This window comes from Prunus mume, linkage group LG2 (genome assembly GCF_029339155.1).
Source record: "Prunus mume cultivar Tortuosa linkage group LG2, ASM2933915v1, whole genome shotgun sequence".
NCBI lineage: Eukaryota > Viridiplantae > Streptophyta > Magnoliopsida > Rosales > Rosaceae > Prunus > Prunus mume.
This window is the reverse complement of record NC_142699.1, coordinates 9,248,038-9,262,785: the sequence shown is the minus strand read 5'-3', so window position 1 is coordinate 9,262,785 and position 14,748 is coordinate 9,248,038. Positions and strand designations below refer to the sequence as shown.

Sequence of the window (14,748 nt, the reverse complement as noted above, 5' to 3'; positions counted from 1 at the left end):
GCACTGTGATTATGAAAAAGCCTCGAGACAACGATTGAAGAGAATGCTTCTGTTGCCAGCCAAATTTATACCAGCACAATTGCCAAAAGATAGCTTTCTTTGTTTCGATAAATCTATTTTGGCTGGTGTATGGAATTAATTTTTTGGGGAATTATCTGAAATAACCAACTTCAACAAGTCAAAATTTATTTGACCTTATAAATATACATAATCGGCCCTTTAATCTTGGATTTGTATATAAATATATATGTTCAATTTTTTATTCGAGCCATGATGCGCAAGTCTTTTCACATGCAAGAAGAGTTAGATTGTAAAGTTTTACAAACTGGGGTAAAAAAAAATTTCATGACTCCTCATTTCAGACATTTCCCTAATAGTCTTGGTGAAGAAAATGTGTTTACAATTGGTTTCCAAACGGTGTAATTCATGAGTCTGTTGAACCAGGATGTCGCGTACTATCACTAATATGGAGTAAAGCAAGCTGAGTGTTCAACAGCAAAAGGCAATCATTCCTTTTTCTTTTTTCTTTTTTCTTTTTTTTTTTCCCAAGTGGAGTGTTATTTGGGCAAACTGCTCCTTTTAATAACGAACACTTAAACACTGAGAGGGGGGTTAAGGGGGACAAAGAACAAAGAACAAGGAAAAAGATCTGTACAATGAGATTGGCAACCAAAAATTTCATATACCCCTCCCCCTCTCCCTCCCTAACCTGCAGGATCAGTACAAAGATTGCACCGATTTGAACCGAGTAGACAGACCTCGAGCTGGTAAAAAAAAAAATTTCTCGCTAGTAGAAGAATCAGGGGCGTTGCTGGTGTCGTTGGAGCAATGATTTTCTTCCCCACTCTTACTGCTCATGGCTCTCATGTTAGAATTTCTCTATCGTATCTGCGTAAAAAAGACGGAAAAAAAGCCACCACTATCGACAAAGTAGAACCGGACTGACTGATTCCACCAAAAACATTGTTGAGTCTAATAGTAGTTCTCTTTAGACTGCCTGCACAACAGCAAGCTGAGGGATTTGGCGTTTCCATTCTGTCATCTCATGTTTAATTTTGATGTTCTACCCTTCGCTATCAGAGTCCTCGGAAGAACCTTTGATCGCTTCTGCAGTCATGAGAGAAACCACGGCCTTGTGAATTGCTAGATCTGCTCTGTAAAACAATTTCTGAGCTTTCTCTCTTTTGAGCCTAGCAATGTTATGTGCATGCTGAGCGGCACCAGATGCATCACGCAGTCTGAACTCATCGAGATCAGGACCATCCAACAATCCCATGTCATGCCTCTGAGGCCCATCTGTTTGATAATACCGCTGGCTTGACCAATCAGGGAAACCCGTATTCCATCGCTGAACTCCATTTCTGTTTCCTACCACTCTATGACTGTAAGGAGACACCATCTGGGGTTCAACAGGAGATACCGTCCTTCCAAATTTCTTTGACTTGCTTCTGTGAATTCTATGTAGATGATTCCTCTCAAACCCATCATTGCTAATCAAGATGTTAGTTGCATCCCTTGGTGAAAATACCCTAGGTGATGTTTGAGACAATGGGGAATCGTCTAAAGAGTCATAGTTGTGGCCTGGATATACAACTTTTTCATCACCAAAAGCAAAACCATTTGATCTTCTTCCTGAGGGAATAAACAAAACCCAATAAAAAAGATGCTTGCAAAAGAAATTAGTCAAAATTTGTATTTAGGGAAAAGATTTTGATTGAAATACCAAGGGTAAAGAAAATTACCAATAGCATGGAAACCATCCTGATCTCCTAACATGCCACTGCTATGTCCAGAAACTGAAAATCTCTTCTGTGACCGTTGTTTTGATCCCTTGTTGGGAACCTCCAGGCCCCGTGGTTTCAGACAAAAAGCAAACATTGGTGGCTTCTCAACTGACGCACCTTTCTCGTGGCATCCATTGGGGAGGATGGTATTGGTTTTGATCATAGCTTGCTCCCATTCTCTCACTTCTTGTTGATACCTTTCCCATGCAGATGGCTGTAAATAAAAAATAAAAAATTTGTAATGCATTCAAATGAACAAACAAAACGGCAGATGGCTTTTCCACAATGAAAATAAAAATTCAAGGGTGACCAGGAATTAATAGATATAACTATAAGCATCCCACCCCATGAATTACAAGCTACATAAGAAAAAATAACCCTGTCAAGATCCTAAATTTGGGTTCAAAAATTACTGGTTACTACCACAGGGAAAACTGAGTATTCTCAATAAAGAAAATGACTTAAAGCTTTTAAGCAAGAATATGATCTGATGAATGTCAACTTCTCCCTAAACAGGTTCATCTTATTATAATAATGGTGGATATTGTTTACTAAGTTTGGCACAGGAACCAAGCAGGAGTTAAATTGGCTGTGAGAAGTACATTCCCAATCATAGAAGAAAACTTGTAACTAATGCAGAGATGAAATGTAGATGAGTGTCCCATTATTCTAAACTACCTAAAAGGTATAGTTATCACATAAAATAAATAACATTCAGAAAGTACCTGGAGATGTCGGATTAAAGGCATTCCCTTCCTTAGCCTTTTCCCTCGCCAATGTTCGTAAATGGTTTTAATCACATCCATGGGACCAACTACAGCCATGAACTCTTCTATTTCTTCATATGTGAATTGATCACACTGTTGAGCATACGCAACCTTCTCAAACATGTCCATTGTCTTTTCAAACATCTCTTCGTCGATCTCTATAGAACTACTGTTGTCAACTTCTGAAGAATTTTGAAACTTCATGATCCACTGCTCATCATCACTATCCATGTCATACAAGACCCGAGATGGATCCAAAGCCATCTCAACATCTGTTTCTGTCTGCCGGAAATACTTCGTAGAACTGCGAAGAAACGATATTTCTGCCCCATGATCATCACTTTCTTCAATTAAGCGGACACCAGGAATAGGAATGTTTTTTACCAAGGCAGAACGAATATTCCGATTGTAACACTCTTCATGCATCTCCCTGAAAAGTGCCCACTGGCTCCTATCTGGAAACTCCAAGATCCAATCCTTTCCTCCCTTCCACATCATAGCATGAGTATAGCGGTTTGTCGACCCAGGCTGCAAAAATTGATGTGCCTTGTATGAATACTTTGTAGTCCCTGATATTTTCACAGCAAGCTTCCACTCATTATGATCAAAAAGCTCTAATACTATATGTGCCCCACATTCCCTCCACCCTCTGTCACTGCCATTGATTAACACATTTGCTTCGCATGATAACTGCTCCAAGTTTCTTTGGGAACCTCTAGAAACGTCTGATAACCTCTTCTCATTAGCCCTCCTAATTCGTTTAGGAGGAATCCCTTTCTGAAGGTTTCTTTGCTTCGAGCTAAAATCAAAACCTCCATAAGGCAATGTGTATGAGACCTGAGTTCGGGGCTTCTTTGGTCCATTGCCAAACCCATTATGGAAAAGGTCAGCCTTTCCATCAGACCAACCATGTGAGAGGTATCCAAATGATGATGAACTATTTCTACTTCGGTGCCATGTACTTCGAGGAGCAGTGGGGTTAGGGCTAGGGATAATGCTACCACTCATATTCCAAGAACAATCCGTAGGCTGTTGAGCACTTTGCACCTCCCCATCCACAGGCTTCTCAAATCGGTCAAATGATGGGATCTCAACAGTGAGACCATTCAAAAAAGACTGGGAATCAGTGTCAGACTTCTCTTTGCCAACCAAATGCTTTGGTGATAAAGAACATTGATCTGACTCTGGATGGTGGACAACTGCATCAGTTCCAGTCTTTTCAGGGACCACAGTAACAGTGGAGGATCCAGCAATACCAAGAACACCATCTTGGTAATGCTGAGATGACTTTGTCCAACCTCCATTGCATACAGCAAGAGCAGTTTCTGTTTCGTGTTTGGAAAAGGAGTGATCAGAAGTACCATTACCTGGTGGAGCCTTTAAATTGTTCTCATGAGTAATTTTTGAACCTCTGTTAAAAAAGTCCTCCAAACTAGAACAGTCAACTGCCAACATACTGCCAGAGTTTCCTAAAAGCTCCACTGAATCAGGGTCCCGAAAGCAAATATTAGCAACACAATGTTCCATAAGCAGCTTGAGATGCAAACTAAGGAAGAAAGTAGGTGCAGCAGTAAAAGATAGGGCGAGTGGAGGGAGTTTTCTGGGATGCTCATCAGAATGAGAAGTAGAATGACTGATATTTACAAAAGCAGATTCCCTGGAACTACCCATGAAGTTAATGCCCTGCCTGGACCTCCTCCGTGTACCCTGGTTGGTGGAAAAATTATATAAGTGAATGCCTTCATAATACAAATACATTGATAAACAATATAATTATCTACACAAGGTAGAAGACTAGGAAAAAAAAAATCAGTTAAAACCAAAAATTGTTTTCGGAATATGTAGAGAACATAAGACAAATACCTTGACAGAGGAGGGACGCCCACAAAGAGACATAAAAGGTGACTGATTTGTTCCATTTTGAAGTGCTTGAATACTATCATAGGTGCATTCAGACACAGGCAGTTTCTTGGTGAGCAAACAATGGCTCCTAACTCTTGAGTCTAGATACTTCCACTTTGACTTTTTCACTTGAGAGAAGTTGTAGACTGCAAACACAAGTTGCTTCCGAAGAAGCTGAACACAAGAGAATTTGAACCTGATTGAAGTTACCGGTAACTGGAAATCCAGAAACTTCCCCTGTTCAATAGGGTGATGAAATAATGCCAGGACAAGAAAAACAAAGGCCACAGCCTGCTCCAAGCAACCTTCAAACAAGAGAAACCTCAGCCCAACTACATTATCAACAAAAAGCATCTCCAAATAAACCTTTGGCCATGTGATCACCACTGTACCATACCGATGCAGCATTGCAGCATGAAACAACGAAAATTCTACTCCAAAAGAATCATTAATAATTGAATGCATCGGAACGCCTAACTCAAAAGTAACTTTCCCTGCTTCTGTCTGAGGAAGAGTCAACTTTAGCAACCCTGCATCATCAATATACCACAATGGCCCATTGGCATCCAACCTTCTCACAGAATCATATGGCTCTTCCGAATCCCCAATCTCCTTAACAGGAACAAAAGAAGTAATAGAACCAAGTTCACTCACATAGGCATGATTGCCCTTGGATGTGTGAGACAATACAGACCCAGTTTTGCGCCGCCTCCGAAAATAAACAATAGGCATTTTGCTATCTCTGGTGCAAGTGCTGCCTTGTGAGGTAGGCTTTTCTTGCCTCAAAACATCAGATCTGCCAGAATTATGAGAAGTTCTAATTTTATCCCTTCTAAATGAACCATCACCCAGAGATCCATGTAACATGACATCTTCATCAGACAACGGTGACTTTAAAGATAGACCTGATGTTTTTTGCTTCTTTACAGCACAGGAAGGAGACTTGACCCGACGGTTAGAACGCGCCAACCATGAAATAATGGGTTCAGTGTCCATATAGCTGCCTATGCAGCTATCATCCTCCGAAGTCAACTCTCTCTTTTTCTTTTCTTTTCTGGGTTTCAAGTTTCCTTTTCTCTCACCAGAACTTCTATTCCGCTGAGTTGATTTTTTCCGTTCTATCTTACCAGGAACTTCACTAGGAAGTAGCAAGAGCTTGAACCTCTCATTTTGAAGGTCAATCCATTCTTCATCACGGTCATCGTATTTAACATGATGAAGTTTTTTTTCCTTGTCATAGTCATTCACAAGGCCGTAGTACCAACTTTGGTCCAAGGGCCAGAAGACTTTGATTCTCCGGTTCAATACCCAGTAAGCATCCAAATTCCCCAAAAAAACTTCATAGAAATGGCGCCTTTTCCGCGAATGTCCCTTTTCTTTGTGCTGTTTCCTCGGCCTCAACACTCTACCAGAATTATCAACCGAAGGAGATTCTGACCCAGAAATAGACTTTGACCTACGACTATCAAAATCCTGACCAGAAGATAGCAGAAAAGACAATCCATTCGCAGATTCCAATGCAGAAGCCTTGTTGTTTGAAGAAAACCCAGTACAGCTTGGATCAAACCTTGATGAAAGCATCCTTGCTGCATTCTCTTCAAGATTCTCCTCATCGTCCTCTTGTAAATCATGGCCACTTTTTGTAGAACTATCAACCAATGGATCAGCTTCCTTTGCAGCACTTTTACCACCACGTGCCAAATCCTTCCTCTTCCTGCGACTCCTCCGATTCTCCTCATTGTCTTCTTGTGAATCATGGCATGTTTTTGTAGAACTATTGACCAAAGGCTCAGCTTCCTTTGCAGCAATTTTACTATCACGTGCCAAATCCTTCCTTTTCCTACGATTCCTCCGATTCTCCTCATTGTCTTCTTGTGAATCATGGCATGTTTTTGTGGAACTATCGACCAAAGGCTCAGCTTCCTTTGCAGCAATTTTACCATCACGTGCCAAATCCTTCCTTTTCCTAGGATTCTTCCGATTCTCCCCATTGTCTTCTTGTGAATCATGGCATGTTTTTGTGGAACTATCGACTAAAGGCTCAGCTTCCTTTGTAGCAATTTTACTATCACATGCCACATCCTTCCTCTTCCTACGATTCCTCCGTGACTTTTTCAAAGATGAATCCCCATTGCTTACAACCGAGTGACTTGTATGAACAACTTCCTTATCAGCATGTGGTGCTGAATTCAACTCATTATCTATGTTTTCCTTAAAATCATCAAGACCCTTCTTTCTTTTAACATTCAACGACTCATCTTGAGTTCCTAAATCATCAACATTTAACTTAGCTATCTGATGATTCTGATCAACAAGACCTACTTTACCAGCAGACGGATCTGGCAGCTTCAGTACCTGACCACCTTCAAATTTCTTTCGGCCCACAAAACCCCGCTTACGCCTAGGAATTTGAATAACATTATTACCCAAACTAAGTGATGAAACGCCATTAAACCCACTACTGCTATCCAATATCTGGCTCGACCCACATTTCACCGCCTCCGGATCATGTAAACCAGAATTCAACCCATTATGATACACTTCATCTAAACTCTTCTTGCTACTAGTATTAACATTCTTCAAACTACTGAGAGACACCTCTTTTCTACTCTTCTTCTTCTTGTCCCTGTTCTCATCACCATCCTCTGCACTACCTTTTCTCTTCAAGCTCTTGGTTGGGACCTCTTTTGTAGTCCTGGATTTGTACAAACTCTTAAGATCCAAAGATCTCGATTTCCTGGGAATTTCAGTGCCATGTGAGTTCTCTATTCTATTTTCCATCAACAATCCCTCAATCCAAGCACCCAAACCGAGAAAACCCAATTTTCACATTCCATCATACATGCCCCTACACAGTTTTCAGATCTGTTACAGCAAAAGCAAGGCAAAAATCACAAAAGTCGCCCAAATAAAACTCAAAAACCAAGCGATCACACCCTATTCCCCCACGCATTGAGATCATTTCCGAAAAAACGTTAAAAATTTCATAAAATTCAAAATAATAAATTCAATCAGAAGCGTACCTTAACCGTAATACGACGAATCATCGGTTCTCCAAACGAATTGAGAAAATCATGAACGCGAAGCATCAACTAGGGTTCGATTCCTGACCTCCTGATTTAAAACCCTAATGTAATTCCCCAATTTTCGAATTTAATTTTCGAAAATTGTTGAAATTTCAGCTTTTTTTTTCACCGTAAGAGACGGGACGAGAGCTAGGGTTTCTTCGGTTCCACGAGAGTAAGGGTTTTGATCGAAAATAACGAAAAAAATGAAAACAAAATGGAAAATAGCGAATCCTTTGGATAATACCACGTGGCGATATCTGGAACGTCCGATTGGTAAGTCTGATGTGGGGAACTCAATTCCTCCGCTTCACTTTGTATCATAGTCGGCTAGAGCTTAACAATTTCGTGCCAAATAAGCTGAAAATGGACGGTCAGATTTCATATAAAAAAACGAACGGTTCAGATTGGATAAATATTCATAATTTTTTGAAAAATAGTAATTAATGAAAAGAGTTGGTTTGCGGTACTTAAAACTCGGCCTCATTGTTCGTGAAATATCGGGAATGCCATTGCGTTTGAGAAATAAGGCGCCAGAAAGGAAATACCAGAGCTACTCGCTAGAATATGTGTCATTTTAAACTCGCTTCAAGGAAGCGACACATGGTGGGTAACGAGCTTGGGTCGATCAAAAGAGGTTGGAGGAGCGCGTGACACAGTGTTGAAGCGGGCGTTTCTAGCAGCGCCCGGAAGCCAATATAACCGCACGGAGTGACGTGGTCAAAGGAAACAAACGAAATAAGCAGGTACAGGGAAGCAGCGAGCAGTAATTGTCTACGTCGCGCTCTAATTGCTGGGTGGTGAAACCGATCGCATATGTGTTTCATGTGAATATGACCCACCGGCCTAAAGTTTCCTTCATTGGGAAGGAAGAATTGCGATGTGTAACATGTAAAAATGATTCATGGCCTAAATTTTGTCGACATGGTGGACAAATTTAATGAGGTCGAAAGTTGAATGTGAAATATTTTAATGAGGTGTGAGGTGCATAAAGTATGAATTGTTTGCATGCATTTTGAAATTTTATTATTGTTTTAAATGAAAATATTGAGAATTATGCGTAAAGTAAAAATCGATACTTATAACATGTAGGAAAGAAAGTTTAATCATATGTTGACAACAACAATAAGTTGATCAATTTTGTTCATTAAACTATATTCTTATAAAATTTATAATATGTCTAGATTTGAAGAAACGATAAATTGTTGCATTATTTTTGTAAGCAAAATTTGATGATCATATCAACATTGAAACACATATTGTTTTTCTTGTGCGATCAAACTTTTGTCAAGTTAATCATGTCAAAACTACATTTCACATTACCAAATACCAACTCAAAAAATGAGGTTCTTTGATGATTCTCATAGTCATGTCAAATTGAAATTTCATAACTCGATTAAATGGAACCAATGAAGTTAAATTTTGTGATTTGTAATATAATCTAGGTTTTGGTAGTATCTTTATTCATACTCTTTAATGAAGGGTTTTTTACTGCTGCAGAAGATGTAAAATTTCTTATTAATTAACTTTTGTGAAATGCTCTATTTTGTGAAAAATGGTATCATATTCTAAATTTAACTTAGATAGAGAGAGAGATTTAATATCGAGTGTAGAGTGGGAAGTACATCCGTTATAGTGAACTTGGTTAAAGGGCAGTTTGGAATTGCTGTTACTTTTTAAAAAAGTTGTGTATGATGTGCTTTGAAAATAATTAGTTGTAAAGTAAATTAGCTCAATGTTTTTAGTGAACAATTTTTAAAGTGTTGTTAGTACAAAAAACAGTGTCAAAATTGTTTCGTAAATTTTAATATAACATTGTTGTAACTGTGAATAATGACTAAAATAGACATGATGTTGAGAGTGTTATATGCTAATCATGTCGTAGTAGTGGTGGTGGTGTGGTGAAGGTCAAGGTGATGGTTATGGTATTGGTGATGGTGGGATGACGGTTGTGGAGGTAGAGGTGGTGGTGGTGATGAAGGTGAAGGCGGTGGTTGTGGTATTGGTGGTGGTGGGGATGGCAGTTGTGGATGTGAAGACGGTGGTAGTGGTCGTGGCGGTGGAGGTGGTGAATGTGGTGGTAAAGGTGGTAGAGTTAGATGTGGAAGTGAAGGTGGTGTCATTTTTTAAAATTAATGATGGTATTTTGGGAATTTAAAAAATTCATTACAGGCTCATCTCTGCTTCTTTTGAAAGCAGCTTTGAAAACCATCACATGACATGCTTTTAAAACCATCACATGACATGCTTTTAAAACATGCTGCCATTGTTTTAAAAATAAGCGGGATATTTTATTTTTACCAAACACCTTAAATTGCTTAACTTAAAAGAAAGCATATTTGTGGCCCCAAAAAATAAATAAATTCTCAAACTGGGCCTAAACCCATGTCTGAAAACATGTCGTATTTTGTTGCTTGAAATTTCTCTATTGCATATATGGTGAAATAAGTTTCGTCTATATAAGGATTCGAATATAAGACAATGGTATGCAAGTCAATATATTTTTCTACTCAGCTATACTCCCTTTTTTTGGCTAAAAGTAGTACAATATAAATCAATAAAGTAATATACCCAACTTGAATACACTTTAAATTAATGATTGAATACAACTAAATTTGAATAGATAAAAAAGTCTAAATTGAATAGATCCAGATTTTTCAAGACTTTTATAAAATCTTAATTGATGCTCATAGACTTTTAAACTTCTTTAAAATTGTTTAAAATCTTAAATGAATACACATGAAATTAAAATACTCAGTTACTTCCAAACAAAAAAAACTTAACACTCACCAAAAAAAAATGAATAAAACAATGTACATCTGTAATTTTCCAAGAGATTCTTGGATCCATATGGTACGAAAAGAACTAAATAGAAATCAAGGGACCATTCTGCAAAAATTCCCATCCGACGATATTGCAGTAAATTTTAGTTTGTTTATTTAGTTTTTAGTTTTTGGTCAGAATAACAAAATTTTGTTCAGCTACAACTCCACGACGCGCAACAAGTGTTCTCTGTTTCCCGCAAGATTAAATTTGCATTAGATTTAGATCCAACCTCGCATCAAAATCTCTTCAATTTCACCCCCAAACATTTACACACGTGAACTCGCATTCGCACGATCTCGATCCAGACGCAGCGGTTCACCTTCCCGCGAGCTCTATTCCCGAATCAGTTTCTCTTCACTTTGCTAAGAGAACTTCAATTCCGCGGGTCTAGGGTTTCAGATCTCGCTCTCGCGGAGGTAATTTCGCTATTTCCTGATTTAATTTTCCTTTTTGCTGTTTGGATGCCGAGAAAGATGGGAAGGCCGAACAAAATGAGGGTTTTGATATGGGTTTTCAATCAAATTTCGCATCACCTAGGCCAAATAGAAACTATGACACTTATATGATATAAAATGTCTAATTGAGCAGGCATTTGAGTATTGGAGTGAATTTATGCGGTTTCAGGTGGTTATGCTATTGTAGAATTGCAATTTGAAAATTTAGGGTCTGGAAAATGCATGCGAAAGCGGCACAATCGTCTTTTAGGGATCGGACGCAGGAGTTTCAGAGTGTAGCAGAGAGGCTAAAAAAGTCGTTCTCATCAGGACCAGGGTCGGGGCAGAATGGGCCAAGTAGTGGATCGAAATCGAAATTCGAGGAACAACGTTCCGTGGTTGCGGTTCAGTCCGAGTTCAATAAGAGGGCTTCCAAAATCGGGTACGGGATACACCAGACATCGCAGAAGCTTGGAAAGCTGACTAAGTGTGAGTTATTGATGATTGGTAGTACAATTGTAATTGTTTTTGTTGTTTTTGTTTGAAATTGGAGACTTGCAAATTTATTTCGTGTTTGCTTAACTTATGTCTGAAAAAGGTCTCTGGAGCAGTCATTAACTTGTGCTTGTTATCATGAATGACTTTAACATATTCTCATGTTCTGATCGAAAGCAAGAACCAGTTGCATTTCTGCACGAACTCTGCACCTGACTTTTAAAAGGAAATTCGAGGCTCAAAGTTGCAAAACCATACCCCTAATATAATATATAATCACACTGACATAGGGCGTTGCCTCTGTTCTCAACCCTCTATTTGGTAGATTGGGAGCTGATGCACCAGGCTTCATCCCCTCCTTGGAATGTTCCTGATGATGATTAAATTAGGTTTAATTTCTTTCCACTCTAAAGTGTGACTACCTGGAAGGGCGTAGAATTTTTTTGAATATTGGTGGTTTTTGTGTTGCTATTGCGGTAGTTAATTATGATTGAGAAATGTTTATCTATTTATTTTAAGGTATTTGTCTTGTCATGTAGTGGCAAAGAGGACTTCCGTGTTTGATGACCCTACCAGGGAAATTCAGGAGCTGACAGCAGTTATCAAGCAGGATATTACTGCACTTAACTCTGCAGTGGTAGACCTTCAGCTTCTATCCAACTCCAGAAATGACAGTGGGAATATTTCTAGTGACACGACTAGTCATTCAACCACAGTTGTTGATGACTTGAAAAATCGGCTTATGAGCACTACAAAAGAGTTTAAAGAAGTCCTCACCATGCGGACTGAGGTAAGGCGTAATGTTGCTGAATATTAATTCCTGTCCAGTTAGGCTGGTGATCTTAGTATGAGAGAGCTCTGCTATTGCTGCTCCTTAGGTTATTTTCTAAGACTAACGTATCTTTTCTTTTGATTTCGTGAAGAATATGAAGGTTCATGAGAATAGAAGACAATTGTTTTCTGCTTCTACATCTAAGGATGCTGCAAATCCTTTTGTTCGTCAGCGTCCACTGGCTGCCAGGTCAGCTGCTAGTTCTTCAAGTGCCTCTCCTCCTCCATGGGCTAATGGATCACCATCTTCATCACAGTTGTTCCCCAAGTAAGAGAGTAATTTTTTTGTTTTTGCATTTTTTTGTTCAGTTGTGGATAACTGATACCCTTTAAGTGCATGAGTAGCTATGTTTATCAGACATCAAGTGCATAGGAGATTTTTGTGATTGTTGCATTATCAATATTGTGGTTTGTTTTCCCTGAATTTCTCAATAATTGTCGCAACTGCATGCACCCTTTCTTCTTCTTGAACATCCTGAAAATTACTGACCCCTCTGTCTCTCGCCCTTTTTTTTTTTGGTTATGATGTTAAAGATTATCTCAGTTCACAGTATCAAATTCTAAACTAATTTATTTATTCTTTCATAGCTGTTTGACCATTTCTTTAGGATTTTGTTTTTCAAACTTTTGATTGTGATCTGCTTCTGTTGTGGGGCCTGTAACTTCTTAAGTTGAGATGACTTGATTCAGTGATCAAAATTTGAGATTGTATCTTGTGGAACATTTATTGGTTTCTAATTTTACAGGAAGCAGACGGATGGGGAGAGTCAGCCATTGCTCCAGCAGCAACAGCAACAGCAACAGCAACAGCAACAACAGGAGATGGTTCCGTTGCAAGATAGTTACATGCAGAGCAGAGCTGAAGCTTTGCAAAATGTTGAGTCCACTATTCATGAGCTAAGCACTATTTTCAACCAGCTGGCGACCTTGGTGTCTCAGCAAGGGGAGATTGCCATCAGGTTTTAATCTAATTCCCGTATCTTACTTTGATGTGGAATTCAGTGGTTGTGTTCTAAACAGATGGATCACTTTTTATTATTAGGTATTTCACACACTACATTTTTTACTGTTACTGGTCAGGTGATTGTTAATTTTGCTATATCACAGTCATTATAATCATCATCCTTTCTAAACCACTAAATGTTATGTTAAATTGTTCTATTGTTTAAGGACATCACAATCTAAGAAATAATACTTATCTGATATTTGAGCTCCATTTGACCCCCGTTTGACCCAAGACATAATCATTTAGTCCAACAAATCTGAGTAACAAGTTACCGTTGATCATGGGTAAAAGTATTGCCCAGTGAATTGGTTTGTCTCTGACCTTGGGTGTTCTGACAGTTTACTCAAGCAGATTATAGATGGAAAATTGAAGCCTGCTTATAGTTCACTTGTTTAACATTTTTTCCGATAAGATGGATAGCAGGTTTCCATCCATTCAGTACAATTGCTATATGTATATTTGTAGTTTTCATTTGGTCCCAAGGTTTTTTTTTTTCCAGATGGTCCTAAGGTTTCTAGTCAGACAGAAAATTTATTGTGGAAATTGCTAATCTCGATGGTCCTACTGCATCTGTCAGGTGTTTCTGATGACTTTGATAGCTATGGGCGTATAATTGTTTATTGCATGGTTGAAAAGTGCAACTTTGACAAACAGAGATGGTTTTCCTATAAGTAGTGTTCCTCTAACACTTGACTTTGATTAAACGGGAATCTTGATGAAGGCATTTCTTCCTGCAGGATTGATGAGAACATGGATGACACGTTGGCGAACGTGGAGGGCGCACAAGGGGCACTGCTCAAGTATCTGAATAGCATATCATCTAATAGGTGGCTGATGATCAAGATATTCTTTGTACTAATTTTTTTCCTCATGGTTTTCCTATTTTTTGTGGCATAGTCATTGCAAAGACATTAAAAAGAAGGAAGAAATTGACAATGCTTTTTAGTATTTTTACTGTCGATAGGCCCTTTCCATTCTTTTCGTATCCTCTTTTTGCTTGATCAGATGTTCACGCGGGCATAAACGAGATTAGTACCTGATTTTCCGTATTGTAATATATATATGTACGGGATACATGTAATTGTAAAATTTGTTGAGATCAATGTGACTGGCAAAAACTATTCATTTATCTGCTCTGTTATTGTTCATATCTGTTTGGATGTTTTTTTCGGTAGAAATATATCTGTTTGGATTTTAGTTCCCAGGAAGACTGCCTTCTACTGACCCTAGCAGAAGTATAGATGCTTCCTTTTTGCGAGTAAAGTTAGAAAGGTAAGAGGAAAAAAAGAGTAGCTTCTTTGTGTTATTTTGTTTTTTCTTTCCTAGATAAACCCTTGGAGACCAATTCTGCCGAACTTTGACCTAGATGAAATCTATTTGGTAACATATTTTCTTAATTCTAGTTACATGGTTACGTACGCCCTATTTCTTGAAGATGAATATTCCACTGTAAAAAGGTGCATCCATAGTAAATGGATAAAAATCAAATATGAAATAACATTTAGAAAAAAGAACTTTTTTTTTCCACTGGGGAGGATGCTAGTAGTTAATAATAGAAAAGTCGTCAATGGAGTCTAGGCACTGAAGTTTAAAAAAAAATTATTTTGACTATATACATAAATTATACTTACATTCTTC

The 14,748-nt window shown here is 38.5% G+C and overlaps 2 protein-coding genes across 5 annotated transcripts; one reads left to right on the top strand and one right to left on the bottom strand.

Moving 5' to 3' along the window:
- Positions 1-488: 488 nt before the first annotated feature.
- Positions 489-7,695, bottom strand: LOC103320015 (Enhancer of polycomb-like transcription factor protein). 2 transcript variants are annotated; one of them, XM_008221621.2, is made up of 5 exons: positions 7,477-7,695; positions 4,415-7,318; positions 2,510-4,258; positions 1,743-1,998; positions 489-1,632 (listed from the first exon to the last, which is right to left on the bottom strand). In XM_008221621.2, exons 2-5 carry the CDS (start codon positions 7,232-7,234, stop codon positions 1,064-1,066), a joined length of 5,394 nt encoding a protein of 1,797 aa, XP_008219843.2. In that variant the 5' UTR covers positions 7,235-7,318; positions 7,477-7,695; the 3' UTR covers positions 489-1,063. The 2 variants fall into 2 exon arrangements, with proteins under 2 accessions (XP_008219843.2, XP_088902402.1); XM_089046276.1 differs by having other exon boundaries at positions 4,415-7,301.
- A 2,771-nt stretch (positions 7,696-10,466) lies between these two features.
- Positions 10,467-14,239, top strand: LOC103320016 (syntaxin-32-like). Of its 3 annotated transcripts, none has more exons than XM_008221622.2 (6): positions 10,467-10,760; positions 10,969-11,267; positions 11,813-12,063; positions 12,197-12,372; positions 12,851-13,063; positions 13,848-14,239. In XM_008221622.2, the coding sequence occupies exons 2-6, from the start codon at positions 11,018-11,020 to the stop codon at positions 14,005-14,007; spliced, it is 1,050 nt and encodes a 349-aa protein (XP_008219844.2). In that variant the 5' UTR covers positions 10,467-10,760; positions 10,969-11,017; the 3' UTR covers positions 14,008-14,239. The 3 variants fall into 3 exon arrangements, with proteins under 3 accessions (XP_008219844.2, XP_088902557.1, XP_088902556.1); XM_089046431.1 differs by lacking the exon at positions 13,848-14,239 and adding an exon at positions 13,688-13,831 and having other exon boundaries at positions 10,481-10,760; XM_089046430.1 differs by having other exon boundaries at positions 10,504-10,760; positions 10,933-11,267.
- The last annotated feature ends 509 nt before the right edge of the window (positions 14,240-14,748 follow it).